Source organism: Phyllobates terribilis, unplaced genomic scaffold, assembly GCF_046119375.1.
Source record: "Phyllobates terribilis strain yellow unplaced genomic scaffold, ASM4611937v1 Scaffold_1__5_contigs__length_1240528914, whole genome shotgun sequence".
Taxonomy (NCBI): Eukaryota; Metazoa; Chordata; class Amphibia; order Anura; family Dendrobatidae; genus Phyllobates; species Phyllobates terribilis.
Genome location: NW_027362761.1, coordinates 422608173 through 422623377, shown reverse-complemented (window position 1 = coordinate 422623377; position 15205 = coordinate 422608173). Strand labels below are relative to the sequence as shown.

The 15205-nt window shown below is 42.4% G+C and overlaps 1 protein-coding gene across 5 annotated transcripts in view; it reads left to right on the top strand.

Annotated features, from left to right (window-relative positions):
* Positions 1–15205, top strand: part of APC (APC regulator of WNT signaling pathway) — a 156305-nt gene that overhangs the window by 103169 nt on the left and 37931 nt on the right. For all 5 annotated transcript variants that reach the window (XM_073677342.1, XM_073677333.1, XM_073677317.1 and 2 more), the window contains 2 exons: positions 2027–2140; positions 3280–3363. In XM_073677342.1, coding sequence (XP_073533443.1) covers positions 2027–2140; positions 3280–3363 — 198 coding nt within the window. The remainder of the gene's footprint in view (positions 1–2026; positions 2141–3279; positions 3364–15205) is intronic.

Below are 15205 nucleotides of genomic sequence, written 5' to 3'. Positions count from 1 at the left end.
GGGCATTTCCCAGGTGTTGGACTCCCACCGGTCACTAAGTTATCACTTGTCCTGCAAATAGCTGATAACTTCTGAAGATGGAAAATAACCCTTTAAGTTGTCCCTCCTTGCAGAATCTGCAGTTACATTTTGAAGTTACTATAGCTAACCTCATGCTGTCTCTACGTAGCCCTCATCAATATTTCACATATACAGTAGTGATCAGAATAATAGCAGTCCAATATGACTAACCAGATTAATCACTATTTATGGTATAAATTATATTACCACATGTTAAACAATTTACCAGTTGGTGCAGTACATTCTAAGAAAACCAACAGACTCAGCATTCATGATCTACATGTTTTTGAGTCTGTGTATTTGACTAATTCATTGAAAGGGGTGTGTGTTCAAAATAAATGCGGGGTTCAATTAGTGAGGTCAATCATTCTGTGAAGAAACAGGTGTGAATCAGGTGGCCCTTATTTACGGGTGAAGCCAGCACATGTTGTACATGCATTTCTCCTTGAAAGCCTGAGAAATATGGGTCGTTCGAGACATTGTTCAGAAGTACAGCGTACTTTGATTAAAAAGTTGATTGTAGAGGGCAAAACTTATAAAGGAGTGAAGACATTGATAGGCTGTTCAGCTAAAATGATCTCCAATGCTTTAAAATGGAAAGCAAAACCAGAGAGATGTGGAAGAAAAAGGAAGACTACCATTCGAATGGATGGAAGAATAGCCAGAATGGCAAAGGCTCAGCCAATGATCAGCTCCAGGATGATCAAAAACCAGTCTCAAGTTATCTGTGAGTACTGTGACAGTTAGAAGACACCTGTGTGAAGCTAATCTCTTAGCAAGAAGTCCCGCAAAGTCCCACTGTTAAAGACAAGACATGTACTGAAGCGGATACAATTTGCCAAAGAACACATCAACTGGCCTAAAGAGAAATGGAGAAACATTTTGTGGACTGATGAAAGTAAAATTATTCTTTTTGTGTCCAATGGCCGCAGACAGTTTGTCAGACAACTCCCAAACTCTGCATTCAAGCTACAGTACACTCTGAAGACATTGAAGCATGGCGGTGCAAGCATCGTGATATGGGCATGTTTCTCTAAGGCCACCGCCCCACTATCAGTATTTGGTCAGTAGTCGGTCAGTATTTTTTCTCAGTAGTGGGAGCCAAAACCAGGAGTGGATGATAAATGCAGAATTGGTAACTTGCTTCTAGTATACATTTTCTTTGATTATTCCTCACCTGGTTTTGTTTCCCACTCCCGAGAAAAAATACTGACTAAATACTGTTAGTGGGGCCGTGGCCTTACAATGGTGCCAGACCTATTTATCGCATACCAGGGATCATGGACCAATTTGCATATATTAAAATACTTGAAGAGGTCATGTTGCCTTACACTGAAGAGGATATGTCCTTGAAATGGGTGTTTCAACAAGACAACGACCCTAAATACACCAGTAAACGAGCAAAATCGTGGTTCCAGTCTAACAAAATTGAGGTTATTGAGTGGCCAGCCCAATTCCCGGACCTTAATCCGATAGAACACTTGTGGGGTGATAGCAAAAATGCCGTTTGAGGGAAAGCCAACAAATGCCAAAATATTGTGGGATATAGTCAATGCTTCCTGGGCTGGAATAACAGTTGACAGGTGCCAGAAGTTAGTTGACTCTATGCAACATAGATGTGAAGCAGTTCTAAAAAACTGTGGGTATACAACTAAATATTAGGTTAGTGATTCACAGGAATGCTAAATCCTCAAAAAAAGAGTACAAATTGTGAGTTTGCTATTTTTTTTTAGAACCGCCCAATGTTCATTTTTTGTTATTTTCTGCAAAGTAGTTAAAAATTATATACATTTCTCTTCATGTTTTGATTTAGAAAACAGTGAGCAATGTTCCCAATGCATGGAAATAAAAACTAGTATAAAGATTGTGCTTAACTCCTGTTTTTGAACACACTGCTATTATTTTGAACACTATTGTATGAGAATAATTGACGCTATGATTACAATAATATTTTTCATTCTTTTAGTTCTCTATACAAACTGACATGACCAGAAGGCAGCTAGAATATGAGGCCAGACAGATTAGAGCTGCGATGGAGGAGCAATTGGGGACCTGTCAGGACATGGAGAAACGAGCACAGGTATGTTCTTGTTAAACCTCTTATGTTAACGTTCAGAATAAGTATCACCCAATGTGAAATCCTACAGCTTCTTATATCACATTTAAATCCAATTTGCCCATGTTCCAATGCGGCAGATTTGCAAAGGATTTGAGTAGTGGGATACACATCAAAAATCCACTTTTCATAATACGAGCCACACAGCAGAAAAGAGATTGTGGAAATCAGAGCATGTTCAAATGGACATGTTCATTCCTTGTGCATTTCATTCTTTGCATTATCCAAGACATAGTCAAAATGTAAAACATGAAGACTTTGTTGTGGATTCTCAGCAAAATCTGGTGTAAAATATATCCACCGCATCTGGACATCCCAGTAACCTCTGCATTTTTACCAGCCTGTTTTGTTAAATTATTTTATTCACACTGTCTGTGTTAGATCACAGTGTATAGAATAAAGCAAAAATAGAAATTTAGGAGTGTAACATAACTTTTCACTAATGGTCCATCTAGCAAACACATTTTTTCTGCTTTATTTTTTATTAAATTGATTTCAGGCTTAAAGGGAACCTGTCTTATTGAAAATGGTATCTGATATACAGGCGAGATGTTATAGAGCAGGAGGAGCTGATCTGATTGTGATACATTTTTGTGGGAAAGCAAAGTATTCCTGTTTATGGGAAATTGGGAGAGCTAGCTTTCATCAGACAGCGATCTGCTGTGTATGGGGGGCTTTATAGAGTTTAGACCAAGGGTAATTCACACAACTACATAGTTGACATATTTTTCTTCTCTGGATAGCGGCTCCAAGTCCTTGTCCAACTTCAGGTTTCATATCCAGAACCAACAATATCATACATGCCTCACTTGCACATGAAATACACTTTATTTCATTGAATACTGGGTACAGTGCTCCTGCCAATGTCCTTTTTAGCTGGATTGCAGGCACAGATTCTAACCCCCTAAACTCTGGATTTGCAGGCTGTGTATTGGGGGTTCTTACAACCTTCTCATGGCTGAGATACAGTTTTGTTGTACTGCAACTTAAACGAATTACATTTCCCACACTCGGCAATTTATGTCCAGTGCAAATAAATATTAATGGTAAATCACCTGGCTGCATCCTAGATTTATCATTTGGATTTTTCTTTCTTTATACAGTTAAGAGTTGCTCGTATTCAGCAAATTGAAAAAGACCTCTTCCGGATGAAGCAGATGCTACAGACCCAGAATGTAGAATCTGAGGTTAGTGAATATTTGACATCTTTCACACCATATTTTGCCATACAGTTGGGTTTTATTATTTCCTGGCTTGCTGCAAAAAAAAAAAAAAAAAAGTTTACCATCGCAAAAACTAAAATAAATGTCTCTACCTACAGGATAGATCGAATGCTGAGAGGGTTGCTTAACGGCCTTAGTGACCACCAATACATCTTTTTACTGACCTGCGATAAAAGAGACTAGCATCCCCCGACAGGTGACAATCTTGTAACTGTCACCTGCACACTATAGCTGCATCAGCCACGATCAGTGTTGGGTATTTAACCCCTTAGATTCTGCTGTCAATGGTGACTACAGAATCTAAATAGTTAACAGAGTGTGGGGGCTCCCACTTTATCCCCATCTGCACCCTGAGATCTTTATCGTGTGGTCCTGATCTTTGCCATGACAGCTCATGGCCAAATAACGGCCTTAGAGTCTGCCGGCTATAGCGACCTGTTCAGAAGTTATCAACATTTAGGTGGTAAAAATAAACTTTTTCATGCCTGTCATGCCACTTTCCTTTACTTCCTAAAAAGAACCAGAAGGGTTAATGAACTACCTGAAAGCAATTTTAAATACGTTAAGTGGTGCGGTTTTTAAAATGGTATCACTTTTGGGTGGTTTCGATCATATAGGACTCACAACTGAACAGGTGCCTATAAAAATAAGTTTTTCCTTGAAAAATTACTGTTACATTCTTAATCCTTCTAAAATGGTAACAAAATAAAACAACATTTTACAAATGGTGCTGATGTAAAGCAGACATGAGGGAAATGTTATTTATTAATGTTTTTGTGTGGTATGACTGTCTGGATTAAAGGGATAATCATTCAAAGTTTCAAAATTGCAATTTTTTTTTATTTTTGTCACATTTCTGATAATAAATGCAAAACATATTAACCTAAATTTACAATTATTATAAAGTATAATGTGTCACGAAAAAACAGTCTCAAAATCAATGGGAAATGTTAAAGCATTCCACAGTTATTACTATGTAAAGTGACACTGGTCAGATTTTTAAAAAAAATGGTCCGGTCACTAAGGGGTTGAAGGGGATGACAGATTCTTTTTTAGGACATTAAGGTTATTGTGTTTTGGCGGGTCTTACGTGAATAGTTTGGGTCCCACTTTTGTGGTACATGGTTCTGTCTTTACTTCTGCAGTGTAAGCGATGTACAGCAGCAGTAAAAACACCTAGAATAAAAACAATGTGTAGGAAAACTGCAATTAATAAATAGGAACACATTTTAAAACCTAAGGTACTTAGTTGACTACTTTTTTTTTTTTTTTTTTTTTAGCAAAAAAGCTTAATCCCTTACTGGCCTGGGGCGTGTTAGTACACCCCAGGCCCTCACCCCTGGTTCAGTGAGGGCTCCAGCGGTGAGCCCGCACTGAACCGGGCACAAAAATGCAAAAACGGAAAATCCCAAGGTCGCGAAGGGGTTAAAAGCCACCCCATTGCAACAAGGTGTACCAAATCAGGATGGTCTTGTTTTCTAATATCTCTCCTCTCTGTGTGCCAGCAGGCATCAAAATAGAAAGGGCAGAGCAGGACCTGGGCCTGTATTAACATCTGCTTATGGAAAGAGGAGTTGATGAGGTGCAAAGTCCAAGGGGGGCGGCTACACCCCCAATACCATATACTGAGTATAAGTAATTGAAACAAAGACCAACCCCAGCTCACCTGTCAGCATAAATGAATGAATTTTTTTTGTTGTTGTTAACACTTCGGCCAACATAATAAACATCACGGGTAGGAGGTATGGAGGAAAAACAACTCACACCCCATAGCCGTAAAATATTGCCTACTCAAAAGTAAAGGTACAAACACTAGAGGAAACTGAGTATAAGGCGTATAGAAAAAGCTTTATTAATTCTAAAAAATTCACAGTGAAAAATACATATTACAAATATGTGCAAATTGCGGAGCAAATAGATACACAGGGATCGACAAAAGGATAGCCACGGTCACAATGCAGCCAAAAAATAGTGAGTAACCGGAACAATGTCCTAGTGTAGGCTGCAAGTAAGTGGATCCTCATATAAAGAGGGGCAAAAAGAGGCCCTTATATATAATAGCATAGAAAGAGAGCAATCAGAAAGTGAATATAGAAACGGATGACAGCACAGGTAGTTAATATGTTAGATATATGGGCAATTCAAAGGGTCAAAAAATATCAGTCATACAATAATGAAGAATAGCCAAAATATATAGACTGTCAAGTGACAATGACTCACCAATGCAGTCACCTACGATTGCTCAGGAAGGGGGGGGGGGGGGGGAAGACAGTTGGAAGTGGAGGGGATAGGCGAACAGGGCAGGAGCGGCAAATGTGGGACCTGCAAGCTTCGACGCGCGTTTCGCGGGATTTGCTTTGTCAAGAGGCGTCTAAATGAATGAATGTGTAGGGGCATCCTGTGTAAGCCATGTACAGCGGAAGTAATACATTCAGGCTGTGTCAGCCCACATGTAGTAAGCAGGTGAGACGCAGGCGGCAGTACACAGTCCTAAAACAGGCACAGTTCTGCTCTGAAGGATGTGTGAAGGAGTTTCAGGTTTCCCTAGATCTTCTCTGGTGCATTGTTTACCATTCATATCTAAGATAAAAGGTGGGATGCCTTACAGAATCACACTGGTTGCTATCAGCAAGGTAATTTTTACAGTAGAGTGATTTGGAGAGTAAGGGTATGTGCCCACGTAGCGTTTTACAAGAGTATATGCTGTGGAATTTCCGCAGCTTAAACGCTTGGGAAACGCTTGGTAATCCGTCCCCCATGGTCCCCAATGAGAATCCGCAGTTTAAATGCCCATGCTGCGGATTTTTCCGCAGCGTTTTTGATGCGCTCAAAAATCCGCAGCATGTCCATTAATTTTGCGTTTACGCATTGCGGAATTGCCTTGTCAATGCAATAAAAAACACAAGGCAATTCCGCATGTCCCAAACGCATCATAAACGCGCGAAAAACACTTGCCAAATTCCACAAGCGTTTTTCCGGGAAAGGACATGCAGAAATAAAGCAGACATTTTCTGCTTCATTTCTGCAACGTGGGCACATAGCCTAATAGAAAATAGTTGCTGAAAAGAGAACCAGCTGTTTTAATAGTATGAAATAAACAAAACACGTCTACGTCATTGATATATCTGCACCACAAATCAGGAATGCGGAACACCGTAGTGACTCATGTAGCCCTGCAACCGCTACCTGTGCACCCAAGCTACAAATCCATACAAGACCAAGTAGCCAACCTTTTTGTCTTTAACAACTTAAACCCCTCGCCACATTTTGCAGCCGATGCTGTTCGTATTACACAGCTGGCATATGAGTAACAGCAGCAGCCAGAGCCGAGCTCTGATTGCTGCTGGTAACCATTTAAATCTCTGACCGCGATGTTTACATGGAATGCATGCCATGTGATCCCGCTCACTGGCTGCCTGTGATTGTGTTTACCATGGCATGCAGGGCACTGATGAAGGCCCATGTAACTGCCATCTTGGTATGGCTGAGAAGCCCAGCCATAGGCTGAGCACAATAGGAGACCGAGTTTCTCACTATATGCTGCAATGTATAGTGTAAGTGATTTAGTCCTAGCTGGACTGAAAAATGAAGTAAAAAATAAAAAGGTTGCAAAATATTAAAGAAATCTAAAAATTAGGATAATTTATCTTTTCACCCCATTAACAATAAAGTAAATAAAAAAGTAAACATATTTGGTATAGCCGCGTACTTCAAAGTCCTCTCTATCAAAATATTAATTAAGCCATGTGGTTAGAGCAAGCAAAAAATGAAGACATCAGGATAGCGTTTTTTCAGTCACCACTCATCCCTAAAAAAAATAAAATAAAGTGAAAACAAGAGCAATCAAAATGTTGTATGTACTAGACATTGGTATCAATAAAACCGTCAACTCACCATGCAAAAAACAAGACATCACACAGCTCATTCAACGGAAAAAATAAGAATGTTACAGGCATTGGAAAATGGTGGCACAAACAAAAAAAAATTTTTTTTAGAACTACAAACTTCTGGAGTTTTTTTTATCCACTTAAGGGGAATCTGTCAGCCAGCTTTCACCCCTCCCTCAAAACAATTTTTATGTGCATGTAGCTCTATTAAAGACAACCTATTATATGACCTGTCCTTTCCTCTATTACTGAGAAATCAACGTTTAAATTGATATGCAGATGGATATGGTAGATCTGAAGCCTCTGTCACTCCAGCTATGTTCTCTGCCCAGTGATGTTTCCTTTTGCTCTTTGATGGCTCCTCTGTTTTCAGTCTCACATCTTAGTGGCTGTTAGTCAAGCAGTAGGAGGCGGTGAAGGAAGCTGGAAGAACAATGAAGTGCAATAGGGTTTTATCCAGTGATGTCAGATATCAGAGGTGCTCACCTGATAAGGTTGTGTGAAACACAATGACTGTAATGGCTCAAAATGTCAGCTGCTGCAAGTCCACGAGTGCAATATGAGGATAAGCAATACTGGAAAAAGTGCGTTAACTGCGCTGCTGATGAATACTAATTGAATATTCTAGGAGACTAAGTATTTCTCTATGCGATTTATTATTAACACGTTTCGAAGTTATCCAACTTCATCAGGACAGACCACAAAAAGAGTTTGTTCTGATGAAGTCAGGTAACTTCAAAACGTGTTGATAATAGACCGCATAGAAAAAATCTCGATCTAGAATCTTCAGTTTGTATTCGTCGGCAATTCAACCCACTTTTTCCTGTATTTCTTTTCTAAGCAGGAGGAGGCAGCACTGAGCGGAGGACAGAGCTGGAGTGACATAGGATTCAGACCTACAAATACTGTAGCTCTTCAGCTTCATTTGCTTATCAATCCAAACTCTGATTTGTCAGTAACGGAGGAACAGACTGGTCATGTAATGGTATTACTGGACTTTTCTTTGAAAGAGCTACGTGTACATATAAATAGTTTGGGGGATGAAATCCTGCTGACAGATTTCTTTTAAATAAAAAGAATCTGCCAGTTTGGTATCTCCGTAATCATACTGACTAGGATAATCTTTTTTTCAGAGGCATTTTTACTACAGAATCAACACCGTAAAAGCAAAATCCATGGCAGAGCCTCATTTTTTTACCCCACAATTTCACCGCATTTGGAATTATTTCGCGTTTTTAGTATTTTCGATATTTAAAATGAATTGTCATTCAAAACTACAACTCGTCCGGCAAAAAACAAGCCCTATTACAACTATATCGACAGAACTATAATGACTAGTGTTGAGCGAGTATGTCTCATTAACCCTTTCGGCGAGCATGCTTGGGTGTTCACAGAGTATTTTGGCATTTTTGGCATGCTTGGCATTATTTTTTTTTACTGTCGCCGCTGCTGCATGTGTCACAGTTGTCTAACAGCTCGGGTGCTCGCCGGAAGGATTAATGTGACATACTCGCTCAACACTAATAACGACTCTTAGAAAAAGTGGAGGAAAAAATGAAAAATTGCTCAGACTTTTAAAGGTTAAAGGCGTTATCCAGGAAAAAACAACGGTTTTGCAGGGGTTTGATACTCTCCTACTGGCACCCACCTGGATCCAGCGCAGACTGCTCCATGGTCTGTGCTAACACAAAAGGAGTAGACGTCACCAGCAGCAGTGCCGCTGAAACCTGTGATTAGCTGCAGAGGTAAGACAACTTGAGCACCGTGTCTTAAGAAAAACAACTGATGACGCACTGCAGTCATCTGACTACTTCAGCCAATCACATTTTGGAATGGTGACATCTCTTCTTCCTGTGTCAGGTATGTGAATATTAGTTTATTTGTAACACATTCAAGTCCTTGGGAAACTTCTTTTTGCTCAGACTACCCCTTTAACTTTTCTGTCACTTTCCCTCTACTATTAACTACACAATTAATTTCCTAACAGTCCATTCTGTCTGTAGACATGACATATGCCCTGTATTGGACACATCATATATCACTTCTACTGAAAGCAGCTGTAGTTGGAAATATTACAAATGGGCTGCCCAAAGTGTGCCAAATGTAATAAAGCCCAGTGTACACATGGCATACTCTACTGTATCCCATTGGAAATCATATGAGGCGCAGTTGAGGAATAAAGATCTATCCCTACAGCGCTGACTGAAATCACAACATTTGTTCCAGGTGACTGTTCTAAATTGTAAGATTGTAGCTTGGGACTATAACTATGAAAAACTAATGATTGGTTCTGAAGCCCCAACCCAAAATAAAAAAAAATACATAGAAAAATAAGCAGGTCTCTAATACAAATAAAGCTGGACGCTGTACAATCACTTTCTACATAGAGGACAGGAGCTTCATCAAGGTACTACACAGTAAATGCAATCTCCAGGAGGGAAAACTGGAGTCTCACCTAATGGAGCGGAGTAAGTGTAGAGGCGCTGCTAGTCTGCCAATCAGGGCCTCACCTAATGGAGAGGAGTAAGTGTAGAGGCGCTGCTGGTCTGCCAATCAGGGCCTCACCTAATGGAGAGGAGTAAGTGTAGAGGCGCTGCTGGTCTGCCAATCAGGGCATCATCTAATGGAGAGGAGTAAGTGTAGAGGCGCTGCTGGTCTGCCAATCAGGGCCTCACCTAATGGAGAGGAGTAAGTGTAGAGGCTCTGCTGGTCTGCCAATCAGGGCCTCACCTAATGGAGAGGAGTAAGTGTAGAGGCGCTGCTAGTCTGCCAATCAGGGCCTCACCTAATGGAGAGGAGTAAGTGTAGAGGCGCTGCTGGTCTGCCAATCAGGTCCTCACCTAATGGAGAGGAGTAAGTGTAGAGGCGCTGCTGGTCTGCCAATCAGGGCATCATCTAATGGAGAGGAGTAAGTGTAGAGGCGCTGCTGGTCTGCCAATCAGGGCCTCACCTAATGGAGAGGAGTAAGCGTAGAGGCGCTGCTGGTCTGCCAATCAGGGCATCATCTAATGGAGAGGAGTAAGTGTAGAGGCGTTGCTGGTCTGCCAATCAGGGCCTCACCTAATGGAGAGGAGTAAGTGTATAGGGGCTGCTGGTCTGCCAATCAGGGCCTCACCTAAGGGAGAGGAGTAAGTGTAGAGGCGCTGCTGGTCTGCCAATCAGGGCCTCGCCTAATGGACAGGAGTAAGTGTAGAGGCGCTGCTGGTCTGCCAATCAGGGCCTCACCTAATGGAGAGGAGTAAGTGTAGAGGCGCTGCTGGTCTGCCAATCAGGGCCTCACCTAATGGAGAGGAGTAAGTGTAGAGGCGCTGCTGGTCTGCCAATCAGGGCCTCACCTAATGGAGAGGAGTAAGTGTAGAGGCGCTGCTGGTCTGCCAATCAGGGCATCATCTAATGGAGAGGAGTAAGTGTAGAGGCGCTGCTGGTCTGCCAATCAGGGCCTCACCTAACGGACAGGAGTAAGTGTAGAGGCGCTGCAGGTCTGCCCATCAGGTCCTCACTTAATGTAGCGGAGTAAGTGTACAGGTGCTGCAGGTCTGCCCATCAGGGCCTTACCTCAGTCATACAGCTGACATGTCCGTACAGATTGTCTGGATCTTCTAATCACGTGACTCCATTCTTTAAAACCATACCTACATGTTTCCAGGCTTCTGTAATAATATGATGATGTCGAATCACATTTTATGTTGTTAGATGTCATTGTCAGTAACTAATCCAATTATGGGATTGGTACTGTAGTCTGCCTGATTTATCTGCTGGAATAAGCCGCAGCTTTTATTTAAAGGAGAACTCTAGTGTTTTCATTCAATGTTCTGAGAATTCTAAACATTTTCATGTACAGAACTCCTTTAATGGAGCTGGTGACTTTTTTTAAATTTTTACCTCTGTTACAAAATAGTAATGAGTAAGTAGAAAGGGTTTTTCAATACTCACCGGTCGCTGTCTTCTGCAGTTTCCAGCTCTATTCCCGTATTACTTCACTGCCTTTGTGCCCTGCTGAATTACACAGTGTCTTTTATGTTGAGGTCAATTTTTGAATCTTATCAATGTAAGTCTGAGGCTTGTGTGCATTGAGAAAATGACCCCCACTCCACACAGCAGACACTTATTCAGCCGGTCATAAATGTTGTCATGTGATAGCGGAACTGCGCTGGAAACTGCATAAGATGGCGACTGGCGAGCATTGCCGGACACTCTTCATACACATTACTGTTTGCCAATGGAGGGGGGAAATAAAAATAAAAAAAACACTGGAGTGCTCCGAGTTCTGTACAAATGGAAATATGTGTTTTGAATTATCATAACATCGAGTGTGAACACTATAATATATATATTGTAACAAAATATTGCTTATTGAAGAAGTACCAGGGATCTGTCCGAGGTCTGTCCATGAGGCTGCACTTAGATTAACTCAATGAAACTAGTGGAGCAGCTCACAAGAACGGACGTCCAGCCATTGTGTCATCCTCCTTTTCCTCTATGTATGCTGTAGCAATTTTACCACTGGCCAACAATATTTCATTTTATGCTTTGGTGGAAATATGCACTGGTCAAAAATTTGCATCTAAAATCTGTGCAATGTTGGTTTTCTTGCACCAAAAAAAGAAACCACATGATAAAATAGGCAGGCTGTAAACTTGCCTTTCACTAGCAGGAGTAAAAAGAAAAAACTGACTGATTAAATGCAATGGAATTAGGAAGACGTTTGTGCCTCAGCTCATCCGGCAGAAGCGCTCCGCTCTTGCATGAGTGGCACACAGAGCGGTGTATCGGCCATAGACTTTCTATAGATCTGTGCAATACGGAGCTGAGGGTTTCTGCCTGCTGAGCTGTGCTGTGCTGTGCTGTGCTGTACAGGCTTTCTAGTCATTTTTCAGGGTCTTAAGACCTGGACCTCTACTACAGCACGCTGAAGGGGCTTACACGTAGGCCACGGCCCCACTATCCGTATTTGGTCAGTATTTTTCTCAGGAGTGGGAGCCAAAACCAGGTGAGGAACAATCAGAGAAAAGGTATAATAGAAACAAGTCACCAATTCTGCATTTATCACCCACTCCTGGTTTTGGCTCCCACTCCTGAGAAAAAATACTGACCGAATACTGATAGTGGGGCCGTGGCCTTACAGACACACACACTGTAAATGCTAGGTACACTTTAAGCGCAGTTCTTGCCAACTACCCTCTCCCAGTTTTGTTGGTGCACAGTCAGCCATTATTAGTAAATGTGCAGACGCTTTGTAACCACTTTCCATTAGTACAGGATCCCTGTAAGTGCTTTTATGTCTAGTTCTAAAAATGCGACAAACAACTTTGTTTCCTGCTGTGTGAATGATGTATACACAGGTATATCTCCGGTTATGTTGTGTCAGAAGCCATTGCATCGGACTCTATTTCTATGTGGTTCACTGTGGGCAGATGTTGAGGCTTATTGTGTGTCTCGGATAAGCACCATGTAATGATGCCATCTTCTTCCTGGCACAGTACTCTTTAGCAGCTTCCGTTGTCTCCTCTGACATTTGGAATGATGATAATTCTGTTTCTAAATCTGGATGTATAATGAGAGCTTTATTAAATCACATACCAAATCAAGCGGCCTCGGGGAATGCTTGTTACTGCATAGACATTGCAGCATAAAGATGCATAAACATCTTGTGGTATTAAGCAGCTGAATCGCTCTGAAATGTATTTATTTTTTCGCACCAAAATGGTGTCAAGTAGTTTTCTTGCTGGTTCGATCTGAAAATGTATACACTTGGAAGTGTAAACGCTCAGTAACTAACCTGTGCCACAGCCTAAGATCATGTTCACACAGCGCGCATAAGTTGTTTTTTTTTTTTTATTGGCCAGTGAACACATTGTAATCAATGTAAGCTAATTTGTAGGTTTTTTTTTCATGCAGTCTCATTGGAAATAATGAACACACTGGGGATTTAAAAAAATTTCTGAAGCTTGTAAATAAAGTATATAATACTTTATTCACATACAATGGCAGCATATTGTGTCTGGATTTAGGCCCAAAATCTGCATCTGAACCAGTGGACATGACCTTTACTGGTCATCTATATTGGTACGGTTTACGATCTCTTAGAAAATCTGAACTAGGTAGTGTTTGCCAATTATAGACTAATTTGGATGACAAAAAATTGATTGCAAATCTTCAGTATTAAAAATTTAGAGCATGAAATCTGTGTATTTTGAGTGAATTTGCTCGACGTTCCTGCAATTAAAATGCAGTTTCACTGCAGAATGCAGGGTCTTGTGTAATCAGACTTACAGGAGGGAGGACATTTGATTTAAGGGAGATCAGGGCCACATTAATCACAAGGCATCAGTGGGCCGGGGCAGTAATGTGGTCAGGCAGCATCTGTCCTGATCCAATACTCCTAGAGATGCCACTCACACTCCGTATGTGCTGCTGATCAGCAACGTGGCAGTCCTGCACTAAACCTGTCTACAGTTCAGTGTCTACACCGCAACTCTACACCACGAAAAGTATATGTCTGTGGTTTCCTCTATGTAGTGAAACCTAGAGATGCTCTGTTCAGCCATCTTCATTGTAAATGTACCCTATTTTTCGGACTATAAGACGCACCGGACCATAAGACGCACCTAGGTTTCAGAGATGGAAAATAGGAAAAAAAATATTTAAGCAAAAAATGTGGTCATGATGCCCTGTTATAGGGGAGGGAGTCTGCTGCTGACACTGGTATTGGGGTAATGTCCCCCAATTCTGTTAATATCCTCCATCCTGGTATATATGGCCCCTCCTTCCTGGTATACGTGGCCCCATCCCATCTTGGTATACTTGGCCCCATCCCATCTTGGTATACGTGGCCCTCATCCCCATCCTGGAATGCATGGCACCCCTTGATCCCCCATCCTGGTATTCATGGCACCTCTTTGATCTACCATCCTGGTATGCACGGCACCCCCTGATCCCCATCCTAGTTTTCATGGCACCCCTTCATCATCCATCCTGCTATGCATGGCTCCCCTTGATCTCCCATCCTGGTATGCATGGCACCCCTTGATCCCCCATTCTGGTATGCATGGCACCCCTTGATCCCCCATTCTGGTATGTATGGCACCCCTTGATCACACATCCTGGTATGTATGGCCCCCCTCATCCCCATCCTGGTATGCATGGCACCCCTTGATTCCCCCATCCTGGTATGCATGGCACCCCTTGATACCCCATCCTGGTATGCATGGCACCCCTTGATACCCTATCATGGTATGCATGGCACCCCTTGATTCGCATGGCACCCTTTGAGCCCCCATCCTGGTATGCATGGCACCCCTTGAGCCCCCATCCTGGTATGCATGGCACCCCTTGAGCCCCCATCCTGGTATGCATGGCACCCCTTGAGCCCCCATCCTGGTATGCATGGCACCCCTTGAGCCCCCATCCTGGTATGCATGGCACCCCTTGATACCCCATCCTGGTATGCATGGCACCCCTTGATACCCTATCATGGTATGCATGGCACCCCTTGATTCGCATGGCACCCTTTGAGCCCCCATCCTGGTATGCATGGCACCCCTTGAGCCCCCATCCTGGTATGCATGACCCCCCCTTGAGCCCCCCATCCTGCTGCCCGCAAAAAAACAAAAAAAACAATCATACTTACCTCCTCTCTCCTCCAGTGCTGTCCCGCTCTGCTGCTGACACTCTGTGTGAGCCGCGCATGGCAGGGCGCGCATGACGTCCCTGCCATGCGCCCTCACACACTGTGAGAGCACGCAAACTGTACCGCAGCGCGGCTCCTGCTGCCGCTCTGCGGTCAGTGTGCCTGCTCTTAAAGACCATGGATATTTACTACAACCCATGGGAGTGGGTTGTAGGGAATATTCATGAGCTTTAATAGCGGGCACACAGACCGCAGAAGGAGCCGTGCTGCGGTACAGTGTGCCGGCTAT